General features: G+C 44.2%; 1 protein-coding gene across 3 annotated transcripts in view; it reads right to left on the bottom strand.

The window, feature by feature from the left end:
• Positions 1 to 21,931, bottom strand: part of LOC128685058 (sentrin-specific protease 1-like) — a 245,085-nt gene extending 223,154 nt beyond the window's left edge. The window contains exons 1-3 of one of the 3 annotated variants that reach the window (XM_070102714.1): positions 21,798 to 21,931; positions 5,031 to 5,130; positions 70 to 618 (exon numbers count right to left, since the gene is read on the bottom strand). In XM_070102714.1, coding sequence (XP_069958815.1) covers positions 70 to 618; positions 5,031 to 5,111 — 630 coding nt within the window. In that variant the 5' untranslated portion in view covers positions 5,112 to 5,130; positions 21,798 to 21,931. The other 2 variants (XM_070102723.1, XM_070102729.1) reach the window with 2 other exon arrangements.
• Between the last annotated feature and the right edge of the window lie 730 nt (positions 21,932 to 22,661).

A 22,661-nucleotide genomic window follows, 5' to 3' on the forward strand; every position in this document is an offset into this window, starting at 1 on the left:
GCAACCCATGTTAAAACATACAGATGTTAGCACTATCAAGGAACATCTTAAACTCAAAACATAACCTACCTTAACTTCTGATGTCTGAGACTCGTGCGACGCTGGTTGGTCTGCAGTTTCAACTCTGTGAGTATCTCCATGTGTTCTAGAGCGAACATGGTGTTCACTCTCTACCTGGTATGGAGAAGCTCTAGGTGAGGAGGGAGGACTATTGGAGGGTTGTGAACCACCCTGAGAAGGGGTGCCGTTTTCTTCGCGTCTTCTTTTTCTTGGCTGTGGACTCGATCTATCTTCCCTCCCACCCCTAGAGGGTGCAGTTCTACTTTCATCTCCTGGAGGTGGTTCATCAGGCACAGCAAGACCTTTAATTTGAAGCATTTCTGCTGCTTTAATAAGCCTTGAAAGGTCATTCTGAGCTACACTAACAACACCAGCATACATATAGCTCAACAATGCCTCTAGTTCATCAGGCTTAACATCCTTTAGCACAATCACTGGGTGCTTGCATGGTGTGTGCTCAAACATGCTCTCAAAGTAAGCACTGCACGTAGACAGCACTAACTTATGGACAGGGTAAAACTTTCCATCACACGCCAGGGTTGCATCTGTGTACCGCTCCTGAAAAAGAAACACACATTTATAACATTATAATTGCCAAACTACCTGCTACGTAAAAAAATTAAATTGACAAACTAAAATAAACACCAATTAAAAAATATTCATATTACAGAGAAAACAATTTGTTTTGAAAAATGAAAATGCATTACTGCAAAAAGTTCTGTTAATCACTAAACTTCCATAGACATAGGGATGTACCAAAGTATCATTACTGGTGGTGTCGACTGATTCTGATGGTGTTGGTACTGGCCAAAAACAGAGCATCAGTATATACAGTAGAACCACAGTATCAGAGGGTCCAGTTTCCACGGTTTCAATTATCCACGGTGTACTGTGGCCCAAAAATAACACCTAATTTTGCTCAATAATGGCACCCAAGTGCTAAAGTAGTGATGACGGCAGTTCTTCAAAACTTAAGAGAAGCCCTGAAGTGCTTCCCATCAGAGAAAAACTGCTAATTCTCCACTTATTGTGCATAATTCATCAATTAAACTGTCATAGGTATGTACAGTATTTCGTGGCTTATCAGATGCATATTTTTCCATAAAATGTCTCTAAAAAAACCACCCTGCGTCTTATAAAATGAAGGTCAGTGATGGGAGCTATAAGTTTGGGGTGTGGGGTGGTTTGAAGCTTACCCAGTTACGTCCAATGCTGAGCCACTGAAACTAAAACAACTCCAGCATTTCAAAATTACAGTAAATTAATAATGTTTCAAGACAAACTAATCATGAAATATGGATACTGTACTGGGATACTGGCAGAAAATGAAATTCCTCAAGTGACACCTTCCTTTCTTATTTCTTAAACTACCGAAGTCACAAAGAAGTGTCATTTATGGTAGGCACTTAAAAATAATGCTACCGTACACTACGCTACCGTTATCACATGCTGGGTATTCTCACTTTATTAATAGGTCCCGGTAATCATATTTACCATATGTTACGGTACTTGGAGTGTCAAATATTGCCAAGTAAATATGGTGGCCCAACAACAGCTGAAGCAGCCATTTCTGTTTATACCGATAGTCACTGACAAAGACACATCAGTATGCACTCTGGGACCCTCACTATATAGAGTTGCGCACACAGCAGCAACTCAAGTCACCAGCGACTGTTTCACCAGTTTCAGTTGAGAGATCAATGGAGTGTTCAGGTGAGCACTAGGCCTATCCTATGTTTTGACCTACCCATAAATCAAATGTAACCTTATTTCTGCATGTAAAATTGCCATAGATTTCAGTGGAGTAAATATTACTTGGTATTAGGCACTCAACTTTTTCTTGATTATTACCTTCTAAATTGGGATGCGTCTAATGCATCAGTGTCTTATAAGCCGTAAAATACGGTGTGTAAACTAATAATGACATATATAGGGTTTGCTACTATCCACGGTTTTGGGTATTCACAGCATGTCTTGGAACATATTCCCCACAGATACGGGGGTCCTACTGTATTGGCAAATTTTGATGGTATTGGAAATGAGGGGATAGGCTAATTTTAGCATCAGTATCAACCTAAAATAGAATACCTATCAGCGTCATCAAAAATTTTATCATTGTCCCATCCATAAGAAGTCAAATTCTTCACTATTATTTCATTCCACATGATTACATTAATTGAATCAGAAGGGAAAAAATTCTACCATGTGGATTTCCAAGAATTTGCAGGTAAACTGATCCAATGCTATTTCTTTCATTCTTTTAAGAGGTAGGTAATATCAAGCATTTTAGCAAACTGACATTTTGGTTGCAGTTTTTAAGTGTTAATACAAAATTGTGCTAGATGACTACAAATTGACCCTTTCACTGTCACGACCCCTGAAATTACAAGTCCTGATATACCTCTGGTGAGTTCTGAGTTTTACTACTCCCAGAGTCCAGCCTTGGGACAGGCTTGTCTGGTGCTTGCCTGGTCAACCAAGGTGGTGATGGTGTTCTGCTGACAAACATAACCATCTTGCACCCGACTGTCAATTAAAAAAAAAAAAAGTGGATATTTTTTAGGTGGTTATGACGCTAAAAATGCAAAATTTGATAGAATTACGCAAGTGCTAGGTTGAAAGTCTGGGTACAAGTTATGAGTCTGATTCTGCCTACTCTGGGGATTATTTCATGCCAGTTTCATTGCTCAATTTAACCCAATTCCTAGCTATTTCGTTAGCATGCCTTCTGTTTATCAACTGAATGCAAGAAAAAGTACACAGTTGGTAATTTGACCAATTTTACATCAAATTTAAAATTCCAATTAAAAAATAGTCCAAAATAAACACCCCATTCCAGTCACTAAATGCAATGTTTCTCTTCATTAATCATGTCCCCACACCTCTCCAATATAACATTTGCCCTTTCATTTTGAATCCATCACATACAATATGAAGTTTTAACTTTATTTCTCAGTTAATAAAATATAACTAAGAATCCCTGGTCATGGTTTAGGCCATCTTAATAACTGTAGCAGACCTAGTAGAAGCTCATAAAGCAGACAAGGAGAGACCCTACCCTTCAGGAAAATCTAAAAAAATTTACTATTTCTGCCATTTTGCAGCATATTTCAAGCCAGTTCTTGTCTGAAACAGATCATCATCATCTCTGTTTCACTAGTATGTCTTCCATTCTATCTCATGATACCATGAAAAAGCCAATACAACATTCAGTACAATTTTTTTTTTTTTGGCAGATGAACAAAACAATCACTATAAATTGCATATAACTCAAGTCAAAAGCAAACAGTTAAAAAAATTTTTTTTTTAACACTGTCTCCCACTGAAGTAGGGTGACCCCCCAAAGAAAACACTTCCAATCATTCATTCACTGTCTTGAAAGAAAGGTGCCAATGTTCATCACATTTCAGATGACCCTCTAAATTCCAACATCCCCACCCAGCCTTCTGAGTGCAGGCACTGCACTCTCCACCTCCATGACAAGTCCAGCTAAGCAATTTCCCTGAATCCCTTCATGTTTCACTGCTCACTCCAACTGCATGTCAAATCATAAAAACTACTTTCCTTCACTCAGTCCTAACACTCACAAGCCCACTGGATGTCCAAGCCCCTAGCACTCAAATCCTCCCTCACCCCTTTCCCTCCAAACCTTCCTGGGATGACCAGTACCCCCCTTCCCTCCCCCCATATTTGTATGCCCTCCAAATCATCGTATTTTTCTCCATCCTCTCTTCAACACCTCCTCCTAATCTCCAAACTCCAAATTCTCTGCAGAATATTCACACTACAAACATGACATCTCTACTGCCTCCAGCATCCTCCTAACTCCAACAATCGAAACGCATTCTTCACACACACGCAGAACAACGTTGGTACAATTATACTCTAGTACATTCCCTTTTTGCCTCTAATGGATAAAGTTCTGTCTCCACAGATACCTCAATGCTCCACCTGCCTTTTTATCATCAAGAATATTGTAGCTCATCTCATCTCTCATAGGGTCACCTGCCAAAAACCCACTCCCAAACAGACGAACACATTTACTTCCTCCATAGTCCTTCCCTTCAACCTAATATCCAATCTCTCACTGTCAAGTGGGTTTTCGATAACGTGGATGGGGTAAGAATACTCACGTAGGCTGGTAGTATGTATAATATAACGGAAAGTATGGGAAAGCACCAACAGCCGACCTGCCTCTCTCTGCTCCCTATCTTCGACTGACTCTCAAAGTGCCTACGGGTGACGGGTGTTTGAAATCCTGCTATGGTCAGCAATGAAGGAGCAGCTGGATGACAGGAGACAGGCTGGATGGTAGGCTGAGGCAGGCTGACTAGCGTTCACTTCCACAGTCTGGCTTACTGACTGGCTTAATTGCAAAATCCGGGTCAACCCCTCGGAGATTGAAGCAATTAGCACATGAACTAAGCCAGGAAGCTTGAAAAACGGCTGCAACAGGCTTGCAGGCTGGAGTACACAGGGTGGTGTGGTGAGGGTAAGCTGCTAGCTGGAGGTGGCTGAGACGGTTCACCTCTGACCTGCCGGGACCCCACAAACAGTCTTCTAACGTCTGAAATACCCTTAAATCCACGCCCACACCGGTGCCACCATTTGTCAAGTGGGTTTTCGATAACGTGGATGGGGTAAGAATACTCACGTAGGCTGGTAGCACCTATAATATAACGGAAAGTATGGGAAAGCACCAACAGCCGACCTGCCTCTCTCTGCTCCCTATCTTCGGCTGACTCTCAAAGTGCCTACGGGTGACAGGTGTTTGAAATCCTGCTATGGTCAGCAGCAATATGAATAATCAGTCAGTGATTCACGCAGACGGTTGGTAGTGAGTCATCTACTGGTACACTGGTTACTGGTAACTGGTTACTAGGAACTAGTACTACTACTGAGATCACTGCCTATATTTTTTATCTCTTCACCCTGTTATAATGCTATAATACAATACCTAAAATTCTTACCTTTTCCCTGAGTGTTGATAGTATGTGGCAAAAGGTAGTTTTATGATTGTTCCAATACAATGATAGCATTCCATCCCCCATCTTGGCAAAATTTTCTCATCTGCAATATAAATATAAATATATTTAGTAAAACAGGTTCTTCATTCTTTTCATATCCAAGCAGCCAGAACTTATCACCAGTGAATGTCACATTCTCCACTCCCCATTGAAAAACCCTGCTTATAATTTCCTGCAATTTTTAAATATCTCTTACCTAAGTGATTTTCATGTTTATTTTAGCTATCTGCAAAAAATACAAAACTGTGGCAAGTATTTTTATCTATGTCTGCTATAAGGTTGAGAAACTGCAGTGATTTGGTAGTGCACTTAGCTCACATACTGTGTGCCCGGTGGTTCAATTCCCAGCTAGCTGGAAACATTGAGCATGTTTCCTTATACCTGTTACCCATTTACCTAGCAGTAAGTAGGTACCTGGGTGTTAGCCAATTGTTGTGGGTCACATCCTGGAGGGGGTAGTATACCTTAAGGGATACCAAGCTTTTTACCTCACTGATGCTGGATTTTGCTTTGTTTACCACTACAGCACTGTGCTCTGTATTACAAACTTGAAAATCTATCTGCCTACCTTTTCCATTATGCCTACTGGTCTCATTTTGTGTGCAACCACCCCATGATCACATCTGTCAACACCTTTGCAAGATCTGTGTATATTGTAGATTTGGCAAATGTGTTTCACATATACTATCATGGGGGCAATTGCACACAAAATGAGGGCCAGAAATGCTGGTTTACTATTTATTTGGAGAAGGTGATATTATTGGCATTCTTTATAGAAATCTCCTGGTTATGCAAAGCATTTCAAGCAACCTTAAAATAAACTTATAATTACTTATAACTACTATGAACAATTTGAAATTTTAGTCAGGCAATTCGCTATAGTGTTTGTCGAAGTTATTATTCATAACCTCATGTATTGCTGCACAGGATATGCAATATACTTAATTAAGGCCCAAAGAATGCATAGCATGTCAGGCAAAACTTGGTTTATGCTACACTTAAAATTTACCCAGTTAATTCATAAAAAAATTACAAAAAGATATAATTGTCAAGTTGAGTGAGTGGTACTAATTACTTAAATTACAAAACAAAATTTGAGAGTACAAGCATCTAATATATACACGAGAGTTGAATGAAAGCTGAACGATGAGGAACAAAATTTAATGACAACTGGTTTCAGGATTGCTGTCAAGATCACATTAAGGTATGGAGGTGCTTTTTAACAATAACTTTGAAGAAGTTGGAAGAAAGGGCACCTTAGTAATCTTCAGGCAGATTTTAGGGCCTTTTATATAAAGCACTAAGTTTTTACACAGGGTGAGTTAGATACGAGGGATATCAAAGAAATTTAAGCATTAATGCGTTCAGACGTACTGTGCAGCTAAAATAATAGGATCAGAGCAACCCAGGACAACACAGGATCATGAGAGAGCCAGCAAATGCTGCTGATTGGTCACTTCATGCAGATGCCTACATAGCATGAAGGTCCAGCCATGCACAGCCAGTCAGTCGTGCTTCCGACTCCGACCAGATCAGGTCAGGTCACGCTCTCAGTGCTAGATACCCTCATTGTGTGGAGCACAGTGCTCAGAGTGACTGCCATGGAGATCACAGTGCTCAGTGACAGAGCACATGGACATTCATAGCACAGACCTGTGTTAGTTTTCTCACGTCCTGAGACATCGTTTTATGGACTGCATGTTCGTGTGATCAACTACAAGTGTGGGGAGTGTCCTGCGAGGACCATGTTAGTTTACAAATGGCTCCTCGCAGTGACTTGCGTTGTTTGGTGCATCCATCGGTCAGTGTTAGTGAGTGTGGCGCGAATCTGCGTTAGTTTACGCACAATCAGCGCCAGTGATCCATGCCTAGTGCATTCATGCATGTTCACTGACAAGGCTCCAAACATCTGCTGATAGTGTCAACCCTGACCCCTAAGTGTGAGCTGTGTTAGTTTACGCACAGCTGCGGCAGTTTTTCAGGATTAATGCGCTAGTGTGCATCTGTGCATGTGTAGTGCCCCATCAGTGAGTTTTTATTGTGACTAGTGCAACGCTGTGACCTCTGCGAGGGTGGTATACGACTCTTGGGAATTGTGCCCCACAGCTACGAGCCTCGTGTGGGCGGCTGTGCAGCTGTAGCCAGTAGCAGGTCTGCTGATACATTCTCCATGAGTCACCCGACCATGTCAGAACCAGGAGCACGACCTAAACAGCATCTGTCATGTGGTGACGTCACCCCTCTAGACAACTTGCAGAAGGAGGAAGCCCCGCCCAAGAAGGCCAAGGGTAAGCCGAGTGCCAGGGAAGCTGCCCAGATGGGGCTAAACAGGGGACCGCTGCTCAGGGCTCAACAGGGGGCAGCTGCCTCCCCAGAAGACCCAGAAAGGGCAGGGTCTTCAGGACCCAGCCGTACCAGAGGCCCTCAGATGATCCCCCCCCTCAGACATGGGGACCATGGAAGGGAGCCAGGAGCCTGTTCCTGCCTCCCAGCAGACAAGTGCCGAGGCCTTCCCAGGAGCTCAGCCCCAAGGAGTCTGCCACTACCGAGGATGGGGAATGGACAACACAACATGGGAGACAAAGGACCCAGTCAGCCTGAGCTAAAGCGGCCAGTTCTTTCAAGTTCGTGCTTCCTTCCTACAAGATGGAGAGGGATCTGTTGAAAACACCTGCCACCAAGCTCAGCTGTGATATCACGCTCCGGGGAGAGATCCTGGCCAAGCCATGGGACAAGGAGGCACGTGAAAAACTCAAGGCACTGGCTGCAGCAAACCCAGGGGTAAGGGAGCCGCTCGCACAGGAGAAGGTGCACAACGGGGTCACCTTGCATGTCCCTGTGCTACTGCCAGTGGAGCACTTCCTGGCCAAGCCCAATATAAAGGCCGAGCAGCTGACATCCAAACTCAATAAGGCACCAACCCAGCAGGTGTTAGTCCACCACAGGGGGCCTCTCCCAGCCCACCTTGTCCTAGGAGTGTGGGGGCAGTTCAAGCCCTCTCCCTATACCCCCTGGAGGTGGTTCTGGTGGCAGGGGATATCAATGTCCACCATGCACTACTCCATTCCGTCTCCCGCACGAATGAGATGGGAAGGCACTTGGCCTCAACGTGGAGCCGACCCACCACTATGGCAACTGCTAGACATCACGCTCCTCTCCTGGATGCTACTACTTGGTGTAAGTGGGAAATCCACCCTCACCTCACCAGTAACCATTCTGCAATCGCCACCACCCTGTCACTCCGATGGCACCCTCCATACTCCCCACCTCCCCGGCAGAACACCATGAAGGTGAACTGGCAGAGCTTCCAGGAAATCAAAGCAGTGGTGGGAGACCGCTCTACCCAGCGATCCAGACGAGGCCACTCAGAGCCTCCAAGCAGCCTTCACCTGAGCAGCCAAGGCGGCCATCCTCCACACCAGAGTCAGAGGAACGCCCAAGCATGACTGGTGGTTCTACGATGAGGACATCAAGGAGCAGAACCATCACATCAACCTCGTCCGCAGGATGCACAGACAACCCCACAGCCGAGTCCCTCTGGCTGCTGAGGGAGATGATACAGCATGTGTGCCACATCTTCCACAGGGTCCACCTGGCAAAGTCATTAGTGTGGTGTGCCTCTCTCAGCCACACCTCTAACCTGTCGGAGATCTGGGCCAAGATTGGCATGGCTACCGGGAAACGCAGGGGCACGGCTTGGGCTCACCACGACCCGGCAGGGAAAGTAGACTGGTGGAACTCTTCACCTCCAGGGCAGCAACGGCCATCTGCCTTAGGATATCCAGGCTGCCCTCATCCCTGGAAGGACTGCCAGGATGCTGGAGGCATGCCAGAAAGATGATGACACTGACACAGACTTCACTGACCGGGAGCTACAGGCGGCCTTCAGGTCCTCAAGAGACACGGCCCTCGGGCAGGACGGCATCACCCACAGCATGGTCTCGTGGTCAGGCCCACCAGGACATGAAGCCCTCTTGGGGGTCATCAACCAGTCCTGGAGGGCTGGTTGACTCCCCACTGCATGGAAGGAAGCCAACATCCTGCCGATTCCCAAGCCCAGGGACCCAGAAAGCATGAGGCCCATCTCTCACCAGCTGTCTCTTCAAGGTGACCGAGAGGATGGTGCTGGAGCGGCTGAGATAGCAGCTTGGACCTGAACACCAGCACGCCTGCTGCTTCACTCAAGGGGTGGGCACCTTCGAGAGCATCACCACCCTCCTAGCCAGCACTGGGTCAGACAAGAGGCCCAAGACTGTTGTCTTCCTAGACCCGGAAGAGGGCCTTTGAGCTGGCCAGAGCAACAACCATCCTCGACCTGCAGTCTCGCAGGGGAGTGAAGGGCAAGCTGCTTGCCTGGATCGCTCCTACTTTCAGGAGAGGCATGCCCGCATGCGCTTCCAGGGGCAGGCATTCACCCTCAGGACCCTGGAAAATGGCACCATGCAGGGCAGAGTCCTCAGCCCAACTCTCAAACGTGCTGATGCACGAGTTGGTGCAGCTGACGTTCTCCACAAGTACCCAACTACTCAGTTATGTCGACGACCTGGCACTCGTCATCCTGAGAGATGCAGCTCAATGCTTCGGGCCCAACGCGACCTTAACCTGTTGGCAACCACCTGCCGCAGACTTGGCCTCAAGATCTCTGCAAAGTCCAAAGCCATGGTCCTGCATGCCAAGGTCCCAGACAACAAGCTGCAGATCTTGGGTATCAACCCAGAATGGGTCAACAGCTACCTATACCTGGGCATGTACACTGGCAGCCATCTCATTCATAAAGCAGGCGGAACATGTCAGGGAACGAGCCATGCAAAGGGTCACGGCTATGCGTGCCTTGACCAGCCCTAGGGCGGGGGCCAGCCTCAAAGTCCTCTGGATGGTCTACGTGCAGGCTGTATACTCCCTCCGACTACAGAGCAGTTACACTGGTCCATGCTGACTCTACAACTCAGCATTGTGCAGAATGCCGCTGCTCGGGTCATGCTCAGGGTGTCAGCATAGTTGCTGATCCTTGTGTTATATAGCATAGCATATTAGTATCATCCATGTGCTTTAGATAGGAGATCCCTTGTAGGCCTGTGACTGTGTGACGTCACGGGATGCGCACGTGTAGGCTCGTACCTCTGCCTCCCCCTCAGTCGGCGTAGACATCCAGGCTAGGACAGGCAGAGGCTGGGCTCCATTTCCCATCATCACAGTCTGACAATACGTATATCGTTACCATCCAACAAGTGTATCTACCTTCAACCCTCGATATCTCCATTTAAGAACCCCTACGATAAATGGTGGCAACGGAGGGCCTGTAATTCTGATGATTACAGCGATTTCTGGAGATAAATTTCGACCAGCAAGACGGCCATTTCGTGTCACCAGTAGGCCGACCTAGCCAGCCTGCTACCTCAAGCCAGTTCTCCCACCCAAGCTCATACCAGCTTCTACACCATTCACTGGTCAGTCTCTTTGTATTAGTGTTTATCTGCTTATTTGCATCACTCCCGAGGGGTTGACCCGAGTTTGCAAAATAAGCCAGCTTCCAGTCTGTGGTGAGGGAGTCAGAACAATGGAGTCCTAGTCCAGCCTAGCCTACCCCATCCAATTCTTTTGCCTGCCAAGCCAGCTTCCACCTCTACTGTGCTCATCGTGTGAAGTTATCAAGCTATTCTGTGTGAAGGGTTAAGATAAGCCAGCTAGCAACTAACCCAGGTGTCTTACCCCAGTACTCAAGCAAGCCACGTGAGTAGTCTTCATCACTTGTGATTCAAGCTCCAAGTCATCCTGAGTGCTCTTTTTTCATCCTTGTGGTGCTGTAGTATTTTGTGGGTTGTTTTTAAGCCAGTCGGCTTAGAATTATCTTCGCGGCAGTGAGGCTTACGCCGTTCAACCCATATGCCCAGCCACCCACGACCATGTGTGTCGCACCATTGCCGGTCTTAGCCCTGTTATACCCACAAACCCAACTACACTCACCACGTGTGTCGCACCATTGCCGGTCTTAGCCCTGTTATACCCACAAACCCAACTACACTCACCACGCGGCCTCAGATGCCTCACTCAGCCATTACCCACTCACCTAACTTCTTCAGTGTTTTGGTAAACTACTAAGGGTTATAGCACCATATTTTAAGGACCACATAGGGGGTCAAGAGCTAGTGTGTGTTTTGTGCCAGCGCAATTCTACGATCACGTGTGCAGAGGACAGCAGCAAGACGACATAAACAATCCTCCAACCTTCCTCCATCAACCTCATTCTTCACCAAGTCGTTACAGTGATAATATTTTTTTTTTTCCATAGAGACATTTGCGAGTGTTGAGACATTTCTTTTGTGTTCCAGTGATTTTTCTCTTAGTGACATTCAGTGACTCTTGATCAGCCTCAGTGTTTATTATATACTGACTGCAATATTCTTTTTTTCTCTTCTTAATTCAGTGTTAATTTTTGTGCTATTATTTCATGTCTGTTGTGTTGTGTTTCGTTTTTTTATATACTTGAATTAAGTACCTTAGTGTTTTTCCTTTGTTGTGTGTGCAACATATGAGCAGTATAGAACTTGCGTGTACACTTCACAATCACTTAGTGTTCTCAGTATTCCAGTGAAGTATTTCAGTAAATTTTTCACCTCATATTCTGCATCACAACTCAAGTGTTGTCTGTTATAATTTTTTTTTCTTCCCAGCTTTTGTGTATTTTTGTTTTGTTCCCTGTGTGTTGAACATTCTTGTGTTCATATTCTTTCATTTAGCCAGTGTCTAATTTGTTTTATTTCCACAGACAATAGTGCCATTATTTTGTGCAAGCAAGAAATCATTTTTTTTACAAAATTTTTCACACATCAAGTTTCATTGCAAGAAAATTCTAGTACTGTGTTTATGTTGATGTGTTGTATTCTGCATCACTGTAAGTGTTCAAACTTTTTTTGGTATGTGTTTTAGCACCTATTATTTTTAATGTTTCATTGAACAAATTCACTCTTAGTGCAATTTTTAAGTTCTTCTTTTAGAGTAAATTGTTCTTTTGCTTGTTAAGTGTTGCTTGAGTGCAGTTAAGAGTTAAAGTGTTCATTCCTTGATATATTTCTTTTCTTGTGTGTGTAATAATTTTTATTATTACACATTGACTCATTTTGCTATAATTCTTGTGCAAATATTGTGTTGCAGTTTCTTATGCTCTGTTCTGTGCATAATATTTTATTCTTTGTATGCCATTTTATTCCTTTTTTAGTGAATTGTTTTTGCTCAGTTTTCTTAATTGTGCACAAGATTTATTGAGTCCATTTTAATATTTTTTCTTTTTGATTGATTTATAATTTTGTTGTGCATTTCCCTGTTGCATTGAAAGTAAAGACAACTCACTGTGCCATTCAATCAATTTAAAGTAAAAGTTGAACAAATCAGTTTTGAGTAAAGTACAAGTTCTGTTGATTTTCAAAGTGTTGTTCATTAAGTTGAATATTTTTCTTGTGTGAGTTCTTTGCTTACTGTGTAACCTGTCAACTTTTAATTACTTATGCAGAATAGTTAAGCATTTTTTTCCCCATTTAAGTCCACTGTGTTGTGTGTTCCTCAGTTACCATTTTCTTTTGTTTCTCTAAAGTCTTGTTTTACATTTTGCAAATATGTCTCAAGTTTTCTCAAGCGATGCCTCAGCACATGCTGCTAGTACAACCATTAATGTGTCAGCCCAAAATTCGAGTAACCCCTTATCAAACGATAGACATACTCAGACTTCTAGCCTGCGTAATTTCAGTCGTGATCCGTATGATGCTATGCCATTGTTCAATGGTGACCCCAGACAACCTTGAAGGTTGGTTTACTGCAGTTAGAACCAGAGCTAATGCTTCAGTTGATGGTCTTCCATCTGAGAGTCTTTTAATAAGTATGGGAAAGGAGAGTCTAGCCCGTTCTCCAGCAGCCTCAAATGTATTTAACTTAATTCGTATGAAGGACTTCCAAGATCTAACCAGGTGGCAAGATTATGAACAGTTAATTCGCAATAATCTTGAACCGGTGCGAGAAACCGATCCGTTCGTTGTTCTCAAAGAATTAGTTTGCACAGCTCCGAGACCAGAAGAGTCATTAGATGAGTTTGCTCTTCGTCTTAATAACCTAATGTCCTCATTTGTTAAAGCAGGTCAAAATTCCAGGTACCTTAAAGATAACGATAAACCAGCCCTTGATGGGTTTGCCAAATTAGCTGCATTTGGAGTTATTAAACAACTAATGCCACCGACATCTAGGTATGTGTACAATTCAAGTCCGCTAGATGCTACTATGGGACCGCTTGCAGCTCTAATCCATGTACGAAATTTGTGTCCCGAGGGAACCTTCCCTTATCGTAAGTCTATACCAAACACCTTGTCCAATCCTGTACCTCCTCTAGTTTGTGCTACTACCAAAACTCCCAACCTTAATCACTAGCGTCCATCATCCAAAGCAAGTGTTAAGAGCCATCATTTCCGTAGCACCCGTAGTACGTACAGTACCCACAGTCAAAGAGTTTGCTACAATTGTGGTTACCGTGGCCATATTGCTATTAATTGTCATGACAGTCACCCTAAGAAGCGTCGTACTGATGATGAGTACCAGTCAGATCTTCCCTACTGTACTTATCATAGAATTCATGGACATGACACATCTGAGTGCAATGCTCTCTACAACCTTCAGTACTCTAGGTCTTTCCGTGGCCGTTCCAACCGCAGAACCCGTAGAGGAAACAGACATCGTGGTTCTCAAAATAACCAGAACCAGGCTCATTCTTCCAATTCGGGAGAAATCGAGCGCCCCAGTCAAACCGTCCCATGGTGACAGTAGGCGATAATGAGTACACCATCCCCGTTCACAATTCCTTTGAAGCCATAAGCAGTCTCGAGAATGATAATCCTGCTGATGATGTTGCTTCACACGTCTCTGACGTAGAGGAATTTGGGGATGAAGTAGAAAAGGCCTTCTCCGATGACAACTCACCTTTCTGTTTGCATATAACTCCTAACGTAACGATTGGTCCATTAGTACAAGCTTCTGTCCATAATGCGCCCATTCATGTGTTCATGGAATCTGGTGCGCAAGTTAATATCATTAGGTCTAGCTTGTTTAAAGAGAAGCAGTTACGCCGTGTCCTCCTCGTTGAACCAACTACTGTAACCTCCCTTAGTGGAGTAGCTGGTTCCCTTCTGCGAGTCCGAGGGCAGACTTTGCTCACCTTTACTATCCAAGGAAGAGACTTTACTGCTGCTTTTCTTGTTGTCGACCAGATTACTTTCCCTGGTGACCTTCTCCTGGGATTTGCTTCCATGCGAGACTTACGCATTGTGCTCGACCCGTACCGATGGCATGCCCAAATTGACGACTTGATCGTTCCATTCTGGGGTTACCAGCTTGGATCAGAAATCTGTCATACTGCTGCAGAGTATGATGTATGCATTAAGTCCTCACAAGCCAATGCATTCTCCAGTAGCGTACCCAAGCGGTCAGGCACTGGTAATTCTGTCACTCCCATCTGTGTTCCACCTACACCTTCAGACTTGCAGGATAGTGTTCCGTTGCCTCAAGTGTCCGAGGACACTCAGACTGCCTTGAGTGCACAGCCTATCCCTGCAATGACTGCTAGTTCGAGTAGTAGTTTCTCCACAGGGGATGCCTTGTCAGAAAACGATTACTTGAAACTAGTAATGCCATCTCTTGTTGATGTCACATGCCGTTTGCAGAAAGACGTCTCTGTTGCAGCTAGTGCTCTCACTAGAGTGTCTGTTGTTGTTCCTAATGTTCCAGAAGGTGATAACGTCCTAGTTGACAGTGATTCCTGCAAGGTCAAAGGTTTATTTGTTGAGCCTTCCTTACATATTGTAAGAGACAGTAAGATCCAATTACTCCTTGCTAACACTTTGGGTCACAGTGTTCGTCTCAGAGCAAATACCAACCTCGTTGACCTAGTTCACTATCCTTACCCTGTACAGGATGACGTGCCACCTGACCAGTGGGTCGGTGCTATTTCAACAGTGGAGACCTTATCCACTCCACTGGATCAATCTATCCCACCAGTTGAGGAAAAAGACTTAGCTCCCACTGATTTCCCAGACGAAGTCAAGCGTTTGTTGACTCTGTTGAACAAACGTCATAAAGCCATTGCCTTACCAGGTGAGAAGATGGGTATAACGAACTTATTGTCCCATCGTATTCCACTTGAACCTGGTACTAGACCTATTTATATACCTGCGTACAGAATGCCTCATTCCCAAGTTGCTGTCGCAGAGGAACTGATCAATCAAATGCTCAATGATGGAGTTATTGCACCTAGCAATTCACCCTGGAATGCGCCCTTGATCCTAGTGCCTAAGAAGGATGGCACTTGGCGCCCGGTGATTGACTTTAGGAAGTTAAATGCGAAAACCATTCCAGATCGTTTCCCACTTCCTGTACTAGGCGACCTTTTACGCAATATCGGAGATAACAAAGTCTTCTCGACCCTGGACTTGTTACAAGGGTTTTGGCAAGTCCCTCTTCACGAGGACAGCCAAGAGTTAACTGCATTCTCCACTCCCACAGGTCATTATCACTTCCTACGTATGGCGTTTGGATTACGATCGTCTCCTATCACGTTCTCTAGACTCATGACCAACATCTTTAGAGGCCTTATAGGTAAAGCACTTATGGTGTACTTAGACGACGTAATCGTCATGTCCGAAGACGTGGACACACACCTGAAAAGACTTGTTATAGTACTTGGCAAGCTTGAAGAAGCCAATTTAAAGATCAAACTGTCCAAATGTCAATTTTTCAGATCAGAAATTAAGTTTCTTGGTCACGTAGTCACTCCTAGAGGGGTTACGACTGATCAAAGTAAAGTAATTGCAGTACTAAATTTTCCAACTCCCAAAACTGCTGATGCCCTAAGATCCTTTGTGGGCTTAGCAGGTTTTTATAGATCTTTCATTGCCAATTTTTCTTCCATAGCTGCTCCTCTAACTGAGTTGCTTAAGAAAGATGCTCCTTTTGTTTGGACCTTCCGTCAAGAAAGAGCATTCCAAACTCTAAAAGAAAAGCTAACGTCTGCTCCAATTTTGAAATTCCCAGAATTTTCTAAGCCCTTCTATCTAACAACTGATGCTAGTTCAATTGGCATAGGTGCCGTACTAGCTCAGAAGACTGATGGCAAGTACAACGCAGTTGCATTTGCTAGCCGAGTCCTTACGAAGGCTGAACGTAATTATACAGTAACGGAGCAAGAAGCTTTAGCAATAGTATAAGAACATAAGAACATAAGAAAGGAGGAACACTGCAGGAGGCCTGCTGGCCCATACTAGGCAGGTCCTTTACAATTCATCCCACTAACAAAACATTTGCCCAACCCAATTTTCAATGCCACCCAAGAAATAAGCTCTGATGTGAAAGTCCCACTCAAATCCAACCCCTCCCACTCATGTACTTATCCAACCTAGATTTGAAACTACCCAAAGTCCCAGCCTCAATAACCCAACTAGATAGACTGTTCCACTCATCAACTACCCTATTTCCAAACCAATACTTTCCTATGTCCTTTCTAAATCTAAACTTATCTAATTTAAATCCATTACTGCGGGTTCTCTCTTGGAGAGACATCCTCAAGACCTTATTAATATCCCCTTTATTAATACCTATCTTCCACTTATACACTTCGATCAGGTCTCCCCTCATTCTTCGTCTAACAAGTGAATGTAACTTAAGAGTCTTCAATCTTTCTTCATAAGGAAGATTTCTAATGCTATGTATTAATTTAGTCATCCTACGCTGAATGTTTTCTAACGAATTTATGTCCATTTTGTAATACGGAGACCAGAACTGAGCTGCATAATCTAGGCGAGGCCTTACTAATGATGTATAAAGCTGCAGTATGACCTCTGGACTTCTGTTGCTTACACTTCTTGATATAAATCCCAGTAATCTATTTGCCTTATTACGTACGCTTAGGCATTGCTGTCTTGGTTTAAGGTTGCTGCTCACCATAACCCCCAAGTCCTTTTCGCAATCTGTATGGCTAAGTTCTACATCATTTAACTTATAAGTACTAGGGTTATGGGCACTCCCAAGCTTCAGAACCTTGCATTTATCTACATTGAACTGCACCTGCCACTTTTCTGACCAAGAATAGAGTTTGTTTAAATCCTCCTGAAGTTCCCTAACATCTACGTTTAAATCAATTATCCTACCTATCTTTGTGTCATCGGCGAATTTGCTCATATCACTAGTAATTCCCTCATCAAGATCATCGATATATATTATAAACAACAACGGGCCCAAGACTGATCCCTGTGGAACGCCACTTGTTACAGATCCCCACTCGGATTTAACCCCATTTATGGACACTCTCTGCTTCTTGTCAGTGAGCCATGACTCGATCCACGAGAGCACTTTTCCCCCAATGCCATGAGCTGCCACTTTCTTTAACAGTCTATGGTGCGGAACTCTATCAAAAGCCTTACTAAAATCTAATGATCTTTAAAGCACTTCCGAGACATTATTTACCAGTACCCTGTTCATGTCTTGACAGACCATGCGCCACTGATACCTTTATTCCAGAACAAACAGCCTACTGGAAGGTTAGCCAGATGGACCTTGACTATCCAAGAGTTCAATCCCACTTTTGAACATTTACCTGGCAAGTCGAATGTAGTCGCAGATGCTTTATCGCGACACTCAACCTGAATGTCGTTACTCCTTGCGTACTCGACAAGTAATGAGAAATCCACAAGTATCTTTTGTAGATACTCATTTAGATCTCCCTCAGTCAAGGCATGCGTTAGCCATTGCAGAGGAATTCAATCCTACCAGGGATGATAACCATTCTGCATATGTAAACCTCACCCTCGCAGAATTGGGTTTAAATGTACATAGTCTGTATAACTAGTTGTCCGAGATGAAGTAAATTGTCAACTGTTTGTTATTAACTGATTAGTTTTTCAGAAATTTTTTTTTTTTCGTGTTCACGTTCCCTCCGTATTCTGAGAATTTGACAGTAATAGTCTGAGTGCACCAGATGCTTTTGCTGTTAATTTCACCTTGTATATATATATTTATTCTTCCTCAGAATCCGTAGAGTGCTTGAATACAGATCGATCGATCAATTCCACCCATATTGTACAATGATTTGTTCTTATAGTTTGTAATGCATTACGTTATAACTCATTACGTTAACACCCATTACGTAAAACTCATGTTGTAACATCCATTATGATACCATCCATTAGTTCTAAGTTATATATGAATTTGTTATTGTATAGAATCAGCCCAGAACCGCCTGCCCGTTCAGCCTATAGATAGTAGTGTATGTCGAGACGACATACGTAACATGACCGAGCTGTCAGCATAGTTGCTGATCCCTGTGTTATATAGCATAGCATATTAGTATCATCCATGTGCTTTAGATAGGAGATCCCTTGTAGGCCTGTGACTTTGTGTGACGTCACGGGATGCGCATGTGTAGGCTCGTACCTCTGCCTCCCCCTCAGTCGGCGCAGACATCCAGGCTAGGACAGGCAGAGGCTGGGCTCCATTTCCCATCATCACAGTCTGACAATATATTGTTACCATCCAACAAGTGTGTCTACCTTCAACCCTCGATATCTCCATTTAAGAACCCCTACGATAAGGGTGCCAGAATGGATGAATGTAGTGCCCCTGAACTTCAAGGCCCAGCTGCAGCCCCTCAACAATAGGACTGCCCTTGCTGCTGTCATGAGAGTTGCACAGTATGTCCAGCTACCTGGTGGCGAAACACTGATGCAAGACCTCCGGGTTTGATGACACTACCCCACGGTGCAACCAGGCTGACTATGGATGTGGTCAATCATGTATGTAGCAAAGGAGCTCCATCCAATGTCGCTCCTCGAAGAAAAAGTCTGCGACCATCCAGTGGCGGCGTACACTGTGTCGCCACCCTGGGTGCCAGAAGAAGTGGCTGTCTACCTGGCAAACCTAGTCAGTAGGCACCACTGTCCACAGCCCATCCTGCACCAATGGGCAGCAGGCAAGCATCACAAGAGCGGAGCACCCAAGGTGTAAGATATACTACACCAACAGCTCAAGGGACCCGGAGTTCAGCCACACAGGCACCAGGGTATATCACAATACCCTGACTGCCAGTTGACGTCTCCCAGACCACTGTACCTTCAGGCGGAACTTCACGCCATTCAGAGGGCGCTGCATGTGCTCACGGAACACTTGCAACCACCAGTAGTCTATGTCGACTCCAGGGCAGCAATACAGGCAACTGTGCACAGGGAATAAAGGGACAACATCCAGTTAATCACTACCATCAGAAGCAACCTGTAGAGGCTCGCTGACCAGGACCGAAGAGCAACACTCAACTGAATCTTGGGTCACATCGGCCTCCCTGGGAATAATGCGGCAGATGGGGCAGCCAAGACAGCTACATTGAAGGCCCAGCCGGGGATCTCTATCCCCATCAGTTGTAGGCAGACTGACCTTTGGCCTGCCAGGGCAGCCAAGCACCCAATGGCGAACCTGGGTACATCTCGGAGCCGGCGATGGTACGACAGGGCAACATGCAAGGAGCCTCCACCAAGTATGCAGAGCTGGACAGGGAGGTGCAAGTGAGCATCCACTGCCTGCACCTCTGATACCCCACCGCCAAATGCCTCACCGAGTGAGCAAGAGAAGAGCTCCAGTTACTGCAACCAGATGGTCTCGAAGCCCCTCCTGCACTACCTGCTGGACTGCCCAGCAACAACGCCCATTTGCCACAGGCACCTCCCGATGTCTGCAGGGGGTCAGGCCTGGGAGGACAAGGCAGCACAGCTGGTGTACCTGGCCGTCCGTGACTTGGAGACTTTACTCCCAGTCCAGGCAGCTCACCCACCACCCCGATGAAGACTCGGTGAAATGCCCCTGACGGGGCCCACCAATACTCCTCCACTCCATTCTTAAACATCTCACACTTCCTATGCTCCTGTATCATCTTATCCTTCTTTTTCCCTCCACTTCAAAAAAGAAAAAAAAAATAATGGGGCCTATATTTTCTTGCATGGCAGTACAGCCTGAAGCCAATATTCACTCAGCCCGTGCCACAACAACTGGCTCAAGATCACAACACCAGCTTGGACAACAAGTGTTAAAAGACTCAAGAGGATGCGTGCTTACCAAGATGCGACCAGAGCAAGAGAAAGAAGAAAGAAGATACTCCCCACCCCAGGGGTCATTGCAAGAGATGTCACTCTCCATCTGGAGGGAACATAGCAAGATGTCCACACAGGATACAAGAATGATGAATGACACCCCCCACCTGGGGGGACCAACACTGGGTCACCATCTGGAAAAGACCCGGGCCGTGACAAGACCGGCGAACCTACTACAACACAGGCTAAAAGAAACGTAACTATTGCTAATTTTTACAAAGTAAAAGTGTGCACAAGTAATACTTACACAATCATTGTATGTATTGTACATTATAACTAGTGACATAAATCCACCAAGTAATATCATAAACTTTAGCCCTTTACACTTTTTGTAGAAAGTCCTGAAAATAAGATTTATAATTATGATTATATGTAGTTTAGGCTAAAATCCTCATTTTAAAGATTCTGAAAAGTGCTCTCCATTTATTATGCAAATATTCATACCATTATTATATTTAAGGAAAGTGCTAAATCCACAGGGAGACAAGTTACGTTCATGCACATATGTTACTATTCTTAATTGTCCTTATGCATATCTGTACCTAAGTAAACTTTTTATTTAAAAAAGCTTAAAATCAGAAGGAACATGAGAGATGTAAAAATGGAAAAACATGAAAAAAATGGGAAATATATAGCATATTGAAACTACTTATCTAAGACAGAACTTGCAGCAATGGATTCAAGTTAGAGAAATTTAAATTTATAAAGGATGCAGGAAAGAACTAGTTTGGCAATAGAGTTGTGGATGAGTGGAACAAACTTCCAGGTAGCATCAGTGAGGCAAGAACTTTTGGTAGCTTTATATATAGGTTGCACTGGTACACGAGTGGGTGGGGGTGTGTGAGTTAGACTTGCCTAGCATGGTCCAGTAGACATACTGAAATGTTCTTTCGCTCTTATAACTAGTACAGGGAAGGAGTGGTAAAGTTCAATTTTCTGGATGAAGAACCCCTCAGTAGCATGAAGAAAGTTAAGTAGATGGGAATACCAACAATAATCATGGTATTAGAGAATAAATGGCCAACTTCAGTGAGATCAGTGACAACTTCCTGTCGCACAATACAAACCTTCTATCCTACATTCCCTACAATAATTCACCCATTTCGAGTGTTGAGCAAGTAGGTGTAGCGCCAGAGTACGAGGCGAGTGCAAGGAGTAAAGGTACAAGAGTGGGCGGTGTGGGTGTGATGGGCGGCGGCCTGAGCTGAGGAAAATGGCCACTGCTGCCTTTGTTGGCCGCCCTCACCACCTCTCTCTCTCCTGCCTCAACACCCACCACCACAACCCTCCTGCACCACCTGCACCACCACCACCAGCAACCACTCCCTCGCTCCCACACCACAATAAATACCTGAGGGTGTGGTAGTGGTGAATATAGCGGGTGTAGTGTGTCATGCCCCGGGGTGGGTGAGGGAGGCAGCAGCGTCGTCCCCGCGTCGATACAACAAGCCTGCGCTCTCACTCACTCTCTACACTCATCTCACACCCACCACACACTCAATCACTCACTTACAACCATTTACATGTCTCGTTCCGCCATCAAACATACCTGTCAACTGTTTCTGGTGACAAGTAACTGGGTATTTGAGTGGAGACGAGCTAGAAACAAAGAAAAAGCTTGCTTCACTTCTTAATAATGGCGACCGACCGGCACCTTCCTCAGGGACTACATATATAAAGCGTCCTCTATACTCATACGTCAAAAAATATATAAATAAACCTACATCACTGTTATGCATCTATTTATTAGTAAATGTACAAAAACATCTTCCGTTTAATTATCATCTGAAACATGAAATGACAGTTGATAAGGTGTTATTGATTACCCTAAGAAAACGTTCTTATCTCTTCTTATCGAACAATTATGCCGCAAAAAAAATGTTAGCATAAAAAATAAGCTAAAAGGTAAGACATGAATTTATATAAAAAAATAATTTGGTTAAACAATTTGAAGTTACTTACAGACATGCCAACTACACGAGTATGCTACAAGTGTGGAGGTTGTCAGCCCTGCACACCAGCGTCCAAGATGGCATCTTAACAATAAAAAAAAAGTCCTCATACCTCCAATTTAACCAATTTTCTGTCCAAAATAATCAATAAAATGGGTAACTGAGCTTTTCTAAGGTCCACCTTGTCTTCGTCAATGCAATTATACTTTTCTTTAAACAAGATTTAATTCACCAAGGAAGCACAATGGAAATAAGTCACTTTGACTTTGTTTTGGGTTATCCTAGATAATTTACACTATGTATGATAATTATACTTATGTATACCTGTACCCCAATAAACTTAATTTTTCGCCCCCAGGATGCCACTCACAAGAGTGGACTAACACGCAGGTACCTACTTATTGCTGCAAGTGTGAGGAAACATGACGTCCCGTAGTTGGGTTGGTAGCGCACTCAACTCA

The sequence above is a fragment of the Cherax quadricarinatus genome, chromosome 5, assembly GCF_038502225.1.
Source record: "Cherax quadricarinatus isolate ZL_2023a chromosome 5, ASM3850222v1, whole genome shotgun sequence".
Lineage (NCBI taxonomy): Eukaryota > Metazoa > Arthropoda > Malacostraca > Decapoda > Parastacidae > Cherax > Cherax quadricarinatus.